The 14,271-nt window shown below is 46.8% G+C and overlaps 1 protein-coding gene across 4 annotated transcripts in view; it reads left to right on the forward strand.

The window, feature by feature from the left end:
- The window catches only part of Tbc1d1 (TBC1 domain family member 1), a 185,914-nt gene extending 174,030 nt beyond the window's left edge, over window positions 1-11,884 (forward strand). For all 4 annotated transcript variants that reach the window (XM_005359249.3, XM_026785238.1, XM_026785239.1 and 1 more), the window contains 2 exons: window positions 5,611-5,784; window positions 10,130-11,884. In XM_005359249.3, the coding sequence (XP_005359306.1) occupies window positions 5,611-5,784; window positions 10,130-10,330 (375 nt within the window). In that variant the 3' untranslated portion in view covers window positions 10,331-11,884. The remainder of the gene's footprint in view (window positions 1-5,610; window positions 5,785-10,129) is intronic.
- Window positions 11,885-14,271: the final 2,387 nt, after the last annotated feature.

Below are 14,271 nucleotides of genomic sequence, written 5' to 3' on the forward strand. Positions count from 1 at the left end.
AAGGAGCTAGAGTCTGGTGTCAGTGAGTGGCAGCAGCAGGTCTGGAATCCTCCTGGAGAAGGAGCTAGAGTCTGGTGCCAGTGGGTGGCAGCAGCGGTAACCACACTTGCCCAGGAGCAGCAGAACTAGGCTTGCTTGCAGGCTGCTCCCCCTTCCCTGCACACCTCCCCCTATGATAGGATCTCACTTTGTAGCCCTGGCTGCCTTTGAATTCACCTATGTAGGCTGGCATCAGCACAGAGAGCTGCTAGGATTAAAGGTTTTTCCACCTTTTGCTCTTGTGTGACTGCCCCACCCACACCCCCAGCCTCTTGGAGTACTGCTCACATTTAGGACAAATCTTCCTCTGAGTTGTTCTGACACACACCAGTCATCTTCAGAAATACCTGCACGGACAAACCCAGCCATGCTCTACTAATCGCCCAACATCCCTCAATCCAGGCACATCAACAAGCAAAATAAACCAGCACACAGAGTGTACTGGAAGGGGTGTCGTCATCGGGTCACACTGCAGAGTCAGCAGTCAGCTCTCCTAAGCTTAGAACACTTTCTGTAGATACAAATCTAGATAAGTCGTTTAAACACAGATGGTGAGATAAAGCCTTTTAAAAAAGTAAATGCTTATGTAAGGATTTCTGATCATTCACCCGCTAGCTCAGGCTGGTTGGTCCAGTGAATTGTAGCTAAATGCAGCTGTGATGCTCATCTGCTCCTCTACCTTAGAGGTTAAGTACTGAAAAAAGTGCAAACCTGGCACAGGGTGGGACTTCCTGTTGCACATGACCTTGCATCTCTGCACACTGTTTGTGCCTGTGGTGAGGAGTTCTTGTCCACTCTCTACTTATCTTTGGCTAACTGGTTGGCTCCAGGTCTTACCTGCCTGGCACACTTGCTCAGTGTAGACTGCTTTCGCTTGCTGAGTTCATCCTTTCTGCCAGGTCCTAGGAAATCTATATATCCACATGAATTCTTGCAGGCATGACCACATTCCTGAGGACAGAAAGTGGTTATTAGCTGGCCTGTGCTTACTGCAGCAGAGGGGAGAGGGGAGGTTTCAGGTGCACCTCACCTCAGAGTGCTTCAGCAGCTGCCTGCACCACATACCTCAAGATTATATTTGCATCTTAACACAGGATAGACTCTTGGTGCTCTTTATTTCTGATGTTTGCACTGTCTACTTTCTTCTTAGTCTTTGTTGAATTTACTTAGCGACTCACAGCCTCTGAGGTGAACCCAGAGTCTTGGCTGCCTAGACTGAGTCTGTGTCCCACGATTACTGACTTCTTGTCCCAGCTCCAAGGCAGGTCATTGATCTACCTCCTGAGTATACAGCCTCAGAGAGAGAGGGGAATAATGGCTGTTTGTTTGTTTGTTCCTCTCCTTTTCTGTGAAGAGCTGTACTTACTGGGAGCACTGCATACTCTGGTATGCATCAGGTACCCTTCAATACAGGAAGCTTATAGTGTCTCAGCACCAGAAGACACCTACCTATCTGTATCTGTGCACATGAGCTGGCTCGTGCAGCTGCTCTGAACTTGACAGGCAGTACTCTCCAAACTCCTTAGCAGATCTAAGCCATGACATTCCAGTTTCCATTTTCAGTGAGATTAGGCAGGTCCAGCACCCCATATGCAATGGCAGGGCCTAACTGGGAAAGACCACGGGATTCTGGGTATTGAGTGTTGGAGCTGACAGAGTTTGGTTCATCTGGGCCTGGAAGAAAGATATGTTTCTGGATGGCCAGCATTTTGTGTGGCAATGTTTTAGATTTTCAGCCGAAGCTCAGAAGGCCTCTGCTGCAGTTCCACAGCTCTGCCTTTGCAGCGGGTAAAGGGGTGAAGTAGCCATGTTACAACAGAACATTAGCAAGGCAGGCTGTAGTTGCCTGAGCCACATGCCAGAGGCAGATGAGAAAGAGAACAGAAAGTAGTTAGTTCTAGTGCCAGATGTGTTCAGTGTGTGGTGAAGTAATGAGGGCGTGGGCTGGGTGAAATTGACATTGGGAACCCAAGCTTTCATTCCAGAAACAGTCTTGATAGAAAACAGGTCAAGTGCCGGCAGCTTTCTGCCCTCCTTCTGGCTCGTGGTTCAGTATGGAGCCTGACCTCTAAGAACTCAGGCTTGCTGCCCCTTCCCCCCAGAGGTACCTACGTCTGAACAGACTAGAGAGCAAGTCTGAGGTGTGCAGCATGATTACTCAGTGGCCGGAGGAGCTACCAGCTTCAAACCTGGGAGGTCCTCATGGTGGAAATGATGGGTACAGTTATCGACTCTGGCAGCATGTAGCCCCGTGTCTGGACAGGCTGTGGTGGGCGGGCAGGCCTCTCTGGGGCTATAACCCCGTTTCAGTAGATGCCCTTTGTAGACTACTTGAGCAGCTGGGTCCCAGCCGGGCTCCTGGATGAGCCCTGCCTTAGTCGGCTCGTGCTGGGAGCAGCATCAGACATATCTCCAAGGTTGACTGTCCAGGACGGAAGAGCTGGGGTCTCTGGAGCCACTCACCTTCCTCGGTGTGGCCTTGTGCTTGCCACAATTGTCAGATGCAAAAGGTCGTAAGCATTTGCTGACCTAGAAAGAGGGCCCTCTGGGAAGGGTCAGTACTGAAGGGTGTTGTGGGAGCAGGAGTGACAGTCACGTAACCGTGAGTGCGCTCTGACTCTGAAGCCTTGATTCAGTTCACAGCCGCTAACATCAAAGGGCTGCCTGGAGAGGCAGGCCTGCAGCCTGCTTTAGTCTCTGCCCTGCGGTCCCAGACCAGCACTGTCGGATCGTGTAATGGCTTGTTACAAGAAGAATCTCGGGACCCATCCCGCGCCTGCTGACTCAGGAATCTGCATGGTTACGAGAGCCACAAGACCGTGTGGAAGTTTTACCGTGGGTAGTGTTGTTCAGAGAAGTTCCCAGTTGTACCCGACCTTGTGGGGCAGAAACCAATCTTCACAAAGTCCCTGTGTTCAGAGGAGGCTACCACAGCAGGGTGGCCCTGTGCCCTAGCTCGAGCCACTGCATTGGTGGAAGTGAGTAGTTTGCAAAAGGACAGTCAGCAGTGTCTCACCAAGAGGGTGGAGTGCCTTGGGGACACGTGCCTTACCACTGCCACATGTTGTGATAATTAAAGTCAGGTTGACTTCTAGTTAGCTTCATTATCAGTTTGAAGTTTACTTTAGACAGTGTGTTCCTTGTCTCAGATCTCCCGGCAGACTGCTCCTCTATCCTGCACTAAGGGCCACTGAGACCAACAGATTGGGAAGGGTCTAGGAAAGCCAGAAAGTATGGTTTGCCAGCCACAAGTCAGTGCCTTCATTATACCATGTTCAGAGACTGTAAAGCGAGGCACCAAGACTTCAATAGCAGTGAGCCAAAAATATAAGCGTACAAGGGGAGCCATCTAGCAGACACATATCTGGGGACCTATTTAGCTTCATGCGTAACTTAAATTTCTACATAGCATATAATGCCTTGCCTGGTAGACTAACAAACCAACTTTTTAACATCAGTTTGCAGTGCCAAGGGCATGCAGCACCTGGCACATCAGTACATACTGGTGACACTGTGGCTTGATCCTACGTGGGAAGTAGTTTGGCAAGAGGCAGTATGTGCCAGTAAAGCCATCAGACCCTTCTGGTGCCGGAATCCCAACTATTGGAATGCATCCTTAGGAAATGGGCCAAAACACTAGGAGAGCCCTATATAGAAGGAAACTTTCTTAGAGTTGTCATTTGTAATAAAAAAAAATGGAAATATCAAGATGTCCAGCATTTACCAAGTGGGCTTATACTTTTGTGCTGTGCTGAATTGGTAAAGAACCATAAAGCCATTTATTGTGGTGGTTATGGGGAACATGGCGCCACACAAGAAAGCCCTTAGAACATAAAATTAAGTGGAAAAAGTGAATGGGGAAGGATATTTGGCGTTAGTTTTGTTTACGATTAGAAGAAAATGTGCTTCTAATAGTAAAGATGAGAGAAAGCCTAACGGTGAAGGACGCCGCGCTGGGCTTTCCTCCTCTCCATGCTCCCTGCATTCTAGTTTTCTTGCTTTGGTGACAAAACTGATAGTGTATCTTTTTGACAAAATCCTGAACATAAGGGAAAGAATAGCTCTTGCTTTGACAAACAGAAGATAGTGCTCCTTTTAGCACCAAAATTCTGGAACTTTCCTGAAACCTTGGAGACTGAGAAACAGACAGGGTAGTGGAAGGCACGAGGTCCCCGATATTCAAAGCTCGTGTGGAATTGGAGAATACCCAAACATGCCACGTTTAGAGACCATTTCCTGTCCTGGGAACATTAGCATCAGAGCCCTGGTCAGCTTGACAAGATAGAATCAGTTAGAGGATGGACCGCAGGCCTGGCCTGATGTAGTGTCCAGATTAGCTTAAAAGGTGAAGAGACTTACCCTAGTGGGCAGCTCCATCTCTGCTTCCTGACCACGGTTGCACTGTGATCAGCCACCCCATGCTCCTGCCACCCCGATGGACTCAGCACACTTGAACTGAGCCAAAACCTGTCATGCATTCTGACTTTTGTTGAGCATTTTGTCACAGCAATGAGAAGGGTAACTAGCATGGCCCTGTGCTGAGCAGCTTCAGCCCGTGGGGTTCCCTCGTCCACTCCCTGAGAAGGGGCTGCACTGGGCAACACCACATCTGTCTTCTGACCTCACTGCAGCCCTGTCACTTCCTCTTCAGGAGAAAGTGCAGACAGTGCCTCTTGAGTCAGTTCCGCACTGTGGGTTGTTTCACACTGTGGCTCTGTCACCACCAATGCTGTTGTGGGCAGAGACAGCTCAGGCATTGTTTTGTGTTCACTCATGCATGTGGGTGACAATTGGGGTTGGCTAATTTTTGCATATCTGTGTCAAGAGGATGTTTTCATTAACAGTTCTGTTACTTTGTCGTTCTTGCAACTCTGAAGACACAGCTGGATCGTATCTTGGACTTGGAGACTTTGCAAGCAGGACATGATTCTTTTGCCACCTTTTAACCTAGAGTCAGTGAAATAGAATTTGCACAGAAAACATTTAAGAACTAAAATTTTGAAAGTCTTGTTCAGATGTGGTTTTTGTTTTGCTTGTTTACTTGTATGTGTGGGTGTTTTGTCTGTGTGCGCGTGTGTATGTATGTATGTATGTATGTATGTATGTATGTATGTATGCATGCCACCTGAGTGCCTGGTGCCTAGGGGGGGCAGAAGAAGGCGCCAGATCCCTTGGATTAAATTTACGGCTGAGAGCCACCGTGTGGATGCTGAAAGTCAGGCTCAGATCCTCTAGAAGAGCAGCCAGTGCTTTTACCTGCTAGCTGTCCTCTAGCCCCTTGAAAGCCTTTTAAGACTTTTTTTTTTTTGGCCTTTTAGAAAAAGGGTATTGAAACCTATACTTGTTTTATCCTTTGAAATCATTTCTAGATGTTTGTTATTATCTTCTTTTTGTAAAATCATGACCTCCTCAGAGCTGAATTTCCTTATCTTTCATGTGTATTACAGTCATGCTGCCAAGCATGTAGGGATGATAGATGCACATTGGCATGAACATACGTGTGTACAGGTACCTATGCATGTGGAAGCTTGTCTTAGTTTCGGAGCCTGATGATTTTTCTGTCTCTAATAGGTGTTTGAGATGGACATTGCCAAACAGCTGCAAGCCTACGAGGTTGAGTACCATGTGCTCCAAGAAGAACTCATTGATTCCTCTCCTCTCAGTGACAACCAAAGAATGGATAAATTAGAGAAAACCAACAGCAGCTTACGCAAACAGAACCTTGACCTCCTGGAACAATTGCAGGTAGAGCATATTTGCAATGCAGCTTCCTGAGCCTCTGTATAGTAGCTCATTAACTCACCAAAGGCAACAGCAGCCTGGGCTTTCCCAGGACCGGAGGACCTTTCCAGCCCTGCACTGTTTGTAGTTGCGATCAGAGGTGTCCCGGGAGAATCGGCCCTTTTATTGTGGAGCAGACTGTCCTTGCTAAGGTCAGACAGTCCTGGAGCTTTCTGAGAGGCTTTTTCTACACTTAGCTTTGCAGGAGACTGGCCCAGAGGCCCCAGAGACCAGCTTAGTCCCGGATGCTGAATACCAGCAATTGTACTTTGGATAACGATGGGATGGTCTTGAGCTTTTGTTGCCTGGGGGTGAGACAAGCTGGGTCCCTGGAGAGATATTAAAGGAGGGGAGTGACATAGAAGTCTGTCTGACAGAGTAAACTAGAACATATGATAGTTATTTATAAATAAGTGGAGTACAAATGCAAAGATTTGTTTATTGAGGGCACAATTCTCCCCTGTAGAACCTTTCCATCTTAGTGGGTCAGTGCAGGTGAGACACAGAACTGCCGTGTAAATAGTACATGCAGAAAGGTGAGGGAATGAGCTTTGGGACACAGTCCAGAGGTGGCCCATGCACATGGCTCCCAGGCCTGTCCCTCATCGGTGTGACGGGAGCAAAACAAAACCCTCACTGCAGAGTGTGGCCCCTGTCAGTCAAACGGCACTAAGTAACCCTGTTTTCTTCTTGCTGATAGTTAAATGAGAGAATGTGTCAGTGTTCAGAGATTATTGGAGGCATGTTTTTAAAGCAGGTTATTCGTGGGGTCCCTGAGCTCCCTAGAACATGTTCTCCATCCTTACCCAGTTCTGATCTTTCTCTGTAAGATGCTGCCACCTTGCAGACTTGAGTTTGTCCATGATGTAAATGAGGTGAGCATTTGAGAGTCTGTTACTCATTCCCTGCCTCAAATGCCTTCCTCCCAGCAGGCTCTCCCACAGGAGACCAGTAGATCCTTACTGTAGCACCCAGAAACAAAAGCTCCCCTCACCCATCCTAACCACCAGGCACCTCGGAAGCCACACTGGTTTATTTGCCCTTACTGGAAATATGTTTACACTCTTCCCTGGAAGTCTCAGCTGTCACCTGCAGGGAAGCCATAGGGGACAAAGAGCCTGCTCTGTCCCACGAGGGCACACTGTGCACGTGGTCATTTCCAGAGGTTGGGAGGCAACAGTGGGCCCCACACACACATGGACCTTGATGGGAGCTCCTCCCACTGAGCTCATGTTTGCATTTTAAAGTTTTCCACTTACAACAAGCAGAAGTATATTCTGGGCTCATTTCTTAAGCGGATGGCAGTGTTCATCTTTTGAGTTTTGAAAGCAGTTATATACACTGCTTCTGTGTGAGGAGAGGGCCTCGTGACACGCTGCTGAGAAACCTTCGTACTGAAGAAAAGGTCGTTGGTGTCTCCTGAATTCCCTCCTCTCTGAGCCAAGTGGCTCCAGGAGTGTCTTATACAAGGTTGCAGGCTTTGTTAGCCGGCTGTGGTTACTGAGCCTGTGCCGGACAGAAGCTGAGTCAGACACGGCTCTGAGAAAAACAGGCAAGGGTAGTTGTATAGTTACTGGGCCCTGAGCTGGTTTAGAAGTAGTTTTCCCATGATCCTCTCTGGAAGTTATGTCTCCCATATGTATCTCATGCTTTTTGTATGAGAAGGTTTTCAATATGATCTTAAAGTACATTTCTCCCCACCTTGAGTATCAAAATTTACCTGGTCTTTAGCTTGGTTCTGTTCATATCACTGATGGACAGACCAAAGTTCTATCTATCTATATTTTAAACATTTGATGTGATGTCATACAGAAAGACAAGTAATATACAGTGTTGCCTGTTAGTTCTCCTGCAGAGGAAAAACACTGGAGGAAAAAAATCTAAGAAAGAAAGATGGCCTGACAGGGTGGGCATGGGGGGGGGGGGCAAGAGAGAGAAGATGGGAGTAGAGAGGAAGGGGAATAGTTGAGAAGGTAGACGTGACCAAAACATAGTATTTGCTTGTATGGAAATGCCACAGTGGAACCCATTAACATGAACACTTAATGTATGTTAATAATTATGGCTCTTAAAATTTAGGTTGCAAAGACAACAGTGGAAGGGACTGCATGGGGAAATTATACTGTCCTCCAGTACTGTGAGCAAGGGCTCTCTTTTCTGCAGCCTTAAGCAATGTTGAACAAATTCTCAAATAAGTGACATTGGCCCCGCCTGCATGCTTCAGTATGCATACCGGCATATAAGGGTGTATACAGAAGGGGGTAGGAGAGAGAATAAAACTGTTCACAGTTATATTGGATTGTGCTTTAGTTCAAAATATAGAACTTGCATCCATTGTTTTCAAGTGTGTTGAGCTGTGTTTATGATGTTTTAAGTAGAAAAACAAATTACTAAGTAGACTGTGTGGTGTGCTTTTCTTTAAAAGTATGATTTATGTGTGTTCTGTGGAAAAAAATATGAAAGATCATACACTAAATATCAGTAGCAACTGTTACTGCGAGGGGAACATCAGACACCCTGCACTAGTTTTTCAGTGTTCCGCTATTCTTTTCTCTTCCAGTACCTTGAGGAAATAAACATCTAAAGGCTAAGTTTAGTCCTCTATGAAGCATATGCATTCTGCTATTGCTTTAAGTCCAAAGGCATTTTTACCTTTGTAAGTAGCACAAGCTATTCAAGTACATGCAAATGTATATAAAGGAATAGTAGATTATTGCTAGAAATTATTCCTGACATTTAATAGATTCTCGAACTGTAAATGCCAAATTTAGGTTACTGAATGTGTGTCATCTAAATTAGCAGACTGGAAATATTTTTTTTTCAAAATTTGAAATGCTATTTCAGGTTTACTTATAAAGTACTTGAGAAATTTCTAAAATTTTCTTTGCCTATTAAACTGTAATGTTCACAGGTTAGCACTGAGTTTATACATTTAAAATAAACACACAGAGTAAAAATAGGTTGACTCAAAAACAGAGTTGTCCAGAAACAAGAGATGAAAGTCTTGATCCTGCTGTTCACTAGACGTATGTCAGATGACTTTGTGTGCTGGGCTGTGGCATAGGCGCATTTCCTAGTAATCTGCTAGGCTACAGGTGGTCCCCAGCTGAAGGGCCGTGGGGACCAGACCTTGAGATCAGACATGCTTTGTTTAGTCTGCTGAGGAGACCTGCCGTCTGTGCCATTCATAAAGCATCCTGCAGATTGGTTCACTACTAAGTCACATGGGAAGTGAGTGTGCAAACTAGGAAGTACTCTGTGAGCTACATGGCTTTCAGGACAGAAATGGGCCAGCCCAGCCTGGACAGTGGGGAATGTTCTGGAGTGGGAGGTACCACTTAAGGATATGCACCAGGCTTGCCCATTCCCTCTCTGAGCTGGAAGAGCTGTGCCTTCCAACCTGTTTCTCCTTTGGTCTTCAGGATTCTGGTGTTACAGCAGAAGCTAGACTTGGAGTCACAGGTTTTCTGTCTAACACATTCCCAAGTTTTGAAAATGAAGTGGGGAATTAGATGTACTATTTCCCCTAGCTAGAATAAATGGGACACACAAAAAGGCTGGACTGATAAGGCGAGCCGCCCCTTCCTGTCCAGAGTGTTGTCAGTGCAGCTGGGCACTGAGGAGCAGGCTCAGAAGGCCTGAGTATAAAGTCCAAGGTTGGAGCTGCTTCAGTACTCTCAGAGGGCCCCTCAGGTCACTAGAGCCGACCACCCCTGGGATGCCTGCCCCAGTGGACAGGAGATGGGAGCTAGAGCTGATGAAGCACTTCCCTGACCTGGTATGTGCTGGGTGTTAAGGATGTGACCTAAGACAATGCTTTGTCTCCAAGAGAGACCAAGGACTTGTTCTTTACAAGGTTGGCAGTGGCTAGTAAGCGACAGTAGAGAGAAACTACTGTTTCTGACTTTTTGTGTCTCAAGGAAGATGCCTTGTTTCCTGGGAGACGTGGAGATATATGGTCGGCTGGGACAGGCCAGGCTGTGGCTTCCACCTGGCCTACCACAGCATCCTGTGTGTACTTGTATAGAGAGTGGGGGTCCTGTTCCCTCTGTTCTCTGGTGCTGCTTTCTCAGTCTCCAGAGGAGTCAAACCAGGAGACACAGGAGAATGTCACAGTGTTTGTAAGAGCTCAGCCTTCCTGCAGCAGACACGGGGATTGTTCTTGAATGACCAGAACTGATCATCAGTTGGCTTGTTGCTGCCCAGATTCTGCTCCAGGAGCCCCAAAGACTGAGTGGTGGCCTTCATAGCCGCCCCCTCTGTGTAATCACAGGCGGGTACAATTCTCACTTCTCCCTCCATTTTCCAGGTGGCAAACGCTAGGATCCAAAGCCTTGAAGCCACGGTGGAGAAGCTTCTAGCCAGCGAGAGCAAGCTGAAGCAGGCGGCGCTAACCCTGGAGTTGGAGCGCTCTGCCCTGCTGCAGATGGTGGAGGACTTGCGAGGGCAGGGTGCTCAGCCCAGCACTCAGGAGCCGGACTGTACCCAGCCCGAACCGACAGGTGACTGACAGCTCCCCGGAGAGACTGCACACCACTAACACTGTCCAGGCCTTAATGGAGAGAGACAGAAGCTGGAGGCAGAGAAGAGAAGACTCCTCAGGGAGGAAACTGGCTCGCCAGCCGCAGACGCTTTGCGCTCAGACTTGGAGTTGGGAGGGCTAAAGTCCCAGAGTTTTTGTTGTTTTGGTTTAAATTCACCCCCTTTCCAGTCCTGGTTGTTGTAGCTTTAGATGGCATGGACATGAGTAAATGTCCCTTTATGTTCCCTCCTCCTCCAGAGGCACTGTCTGAAGAGAGCAAAGCAAGAAGGGCTTGAAGTAATTCCTCAGGCAAAAGTGTGGTCCTTGTCAGTCTGCAAGGAGAGGTTCCTGTGACCATGCCCTTGGTGTCACCATGAGGTGCAGTGGGGCCTTTGTCTACTCATGTTATGGAGACCAGAGGTGGCCGTGGGGAAGGACTGAAGGGTTTATTGAAATTGGACGTGTTGATCGTCACCGACTCCACAGTCGCTCCCACGGGTACTGAAGAAGCTCGTCTTTTACCCAGTGTTTTAATATGTTTTTGCTCACCCTTTCAAGTCCCGGTAGATAAATGTTTCGTAAAGAAATCACAGTTTTAGACTCCCTGTTCTTTCTAGTGTGTGAACTATCGCTCTGGGGTCTGAGATATTTATTTGTGACTGTTTCATAGCCACACTATAGGGTCACTTATTTATTTTTGTCTGTGGGATGATGTACCACTGTCTTCCTTTGAGTCTTGACCCCTTGGAGCTCTGATTCTGCCTAGAAGGAGCAGAGCACATCACGATTTCAAGGGGCTCCTAAGATTCTGAAACGTTGCAGAAGAACCCCGGCTGAAACTGCAGTCCGATGGCAGCTGACAGTTTTCCCGAGGTAGGCTGCGTGTTTTGAGAAGCACTCAAAATACAGTGACCCCTCCCTTGGGATGGCGAGGACCCTGTGCCTTCAGGCAGAGTGCAGCTCACAGTCACCCTGCTTCCGGCTGGTCCTGCAGAGAGCATCGCCCATGTGCACAGCTGGTCCTGCAGAGAGCATCGCCCATGTGCACAGCTGGTCCTGCAGAGAGCATCGCCCATGTGCACAGCAAGCTTGGAGAAGAGTCACGGGCACGTATTGGAATTGGTCCTGCCGTGGGCTCTACCACTCGGCCTCCTGTTCCACAGAAGTCTTTTATAGTTCTCTTGGTAGGAAAGGAGCCTTGTAAGCCTGGGGTGACAGGAGGGACCACCATCCTTGGTGTCATTTGGTATCTCCTTGCTGTTTCAAAGGGACACCAAATGGCAGGTGGTACTGAAGACTCCCTCCAGCTCTTGGGTCAGGGGAAAGTTGTTCTCTCCACAAAACAACATCAACAGTCCCACTGCCTCTCTTCCAGGAGGCTCCACCAGGGGTAGTTAGAGGAGGCAACTGTGGGGGCTTCTTTCCACAGTGTATTTTATTATTTGAATGTTTTTAAAATGTTGAGTTTTGGACATATTACTACTGTTCAAAACATTGACTCTACAATAAGAAACAAGAAAGCAATAAAACCGGTAATTCACACCTGTGTCTTCATGGCGTCTGTTTTCAAACTCTGAGTTTTGGCTTGGCAGCTAGGAGTGAACATGGCTTCAGTGTGCATCTCACCTCACCGCTGGCAGTCAATTTTGAGACATTAGCTCTCCCTAGGGCTATGCATGCTAGCACCAAGGCAACTGGCTTTTCCCATGTGTGGACACCACCTGTCATTACAAGACTGTATTGGGCCAGCATACCATTCTTATAAACTCCTAAGTGAACCTATAGGTAAAGGTTGGACGTAGTCACAGCTGGAGACGTAGCAAGGAGAGAAATACACAGGCAACTCACGTTACTATGAGTAATCTCAGGCAAATTATTAAATCAAGGTCCATTTCCGTTTCCCCGTGCACAACTCCGTACCTGCGTGTGCACTTGGAAGTTGTCCCTCTTTTGATACCATTTATGTCTTGGACACTTGTGTCAGACCCTCAACCCTCAAGCACTGCTGTGTAGAACCTGGGTGGCACTCTGATAGGGGCACCGGGTTTGGTTGTGTGATGATGCAAATTAGGAAAGAGTTGTTAGTGGAGTCAACTGAAATTGTTTGAAAGCTAAAGATGAAGAGTAGTTTTTATGTTTGCAGTTTGGGTTTGAACCCAAGGCTTTATGAATCCTAGGTGGGTGCTTTCTCACTGAGCTTCTCCTCCCTGCCCTACCCAGTGTTCTTAAGGAGAATAATCAGAACTTCATTGTTTTACTCAAGTTCTACTTAATTTGCCCCCCATTCGCTGTAAGGAAATGTTTCTCTGTTTAAGACTAAGTAGCCTCTATGTGTGAGTATAAACACAAAGACACTTAGGAGGTAGTTTGAAAGGATGTTAATCCAGCAAAGCAGCAGCCTTAGGTTGCACTCCTGGACCTAAAACCTCTTCAGTAATGGGTTTTAGACATGATTTACAGCTCTAGACGAGGATTTCCTCTTGTACAGTGGGCTTCAAATCCAAACACAGTGGTTGGTTATCCCCATAGCAGTCCTGCCACTATTGCTCTAATAAGCACATCTTGCCAGGTTGATATAGCTCGTAGGATTAGGTTAGACCACTGATACCCTTACCCTCCTCTCCTGGCAGCCACCTTCATAGCACCCTTCTTGCACTGAGAGCTAGCCAACAGGATGTTTCCAGTTCAAGTCCAGTTTGATGTCTCTATATCTTGCATCTAAGGTGTGTAGTGTCTTCAGCAATAGGGTCTTACCAGCTGGTTCTGTTGTATAATGGCAAAACCTGTATTGTTTGGGAGCCTCTGGGTGTTTCCCAACCAGAAACTACAGCAGAAAGATTGTTTTTAAAAAAAGTAGGGAAAAGGTTTGTGAAATGTCAGCTACACCTACTGACTTGGAATTCACACAAGTTGGGTCTTCCTAATAGTTACAGAGGAGAAAGGAACTCAGTTATTGCTGCCCCATTAATTAACAACTAATGGGCTCTGGGAAAGGGGAGGCATAATACCAGCTTTATACCTACAGTTGAGCCCACCAGGCTCTGATGCTTAGTTCCAATTCAGGATCACATAAACAGATGTAGTTAAATTCTGTGGGACATTAAATGAACTTCAAAAAAACTAGTATATATGATAAAATGATTCCTAAGGAAGGGGAAGTGGGAGGGAAATAAAGGAGGGTGGAAAAGTAACCTGAGCATATTATGCAAATACATAAAGTTGTGAAAGAACAAGATTCAAAAAGAAAAGGAAAGCCGGGCAATGGTGGCGCACGCCTTTAATCCCAGCACTCGGGAGGCAGAGACAGGCAGATCTCTGTGAGTTCGAGACCAGCCTGGCCTACAGAGCTAGTTCCAGGACAGGCTCCAAAGCCACAGAGAAACCCTGTCTCGAAAAACCAAAATAAATAAATAAAAATAAAAAAAGGCAGTGGTTGGTTATCCCCATAGCATAACCATGGCCTCCTGGAGAGGCCAGGAGGGAACAGGACAGAACATTTGGGTTTGATAGGTATAAAATACCTTGCATACACATGAAAACATAGAAGAATGCATTTTAAGTATTTTCTTTAAATAAAAAAAAAACCCTAACCAATTATAAAAGTTTCCCAAGTTTATCTAAGTTACACCCTCCCATGATTTTTGCCAAAATATGACTTAAACAATGGAGCCCCTCCCAAAGGCCTTCACAAGCCCTCCCGTAGTACTTTCTCGGTAAATGTTTGTTGGGTTCAGCCTCCTTGGAGACCTCTGCTCTGGACAGTCAAGCAGGGGGAGTGGAAGAAGGTCCTAGTCCTTGGGTTTTTGGTTTGCAGGTTTTTCTTTGTTTTTACCATCTAGATACATGAGTAACATGTCTGGGTTGCAACTCTTCTTTAAGTTACAAGAAATTCATGGTTGTGCAGAACACTATACGTGTGTGTGTGAGAG

This window comes from Microtus ochrogaster, linkage group LG1 (genome assembly GCF_000317375.1).
Source record: "Microtus ochrogaster isolate Prairie Vole_2 linkage group LG1, MicOch1.0, whole genome shotgun sequence".
NCBI classification, from domain to species: domain Eukaryota; kingdom Metazoa; phylum Chordata; class Mammalia; order Rodentia; family Cricetidae; genus Microtus; species Microtus ochrogaster.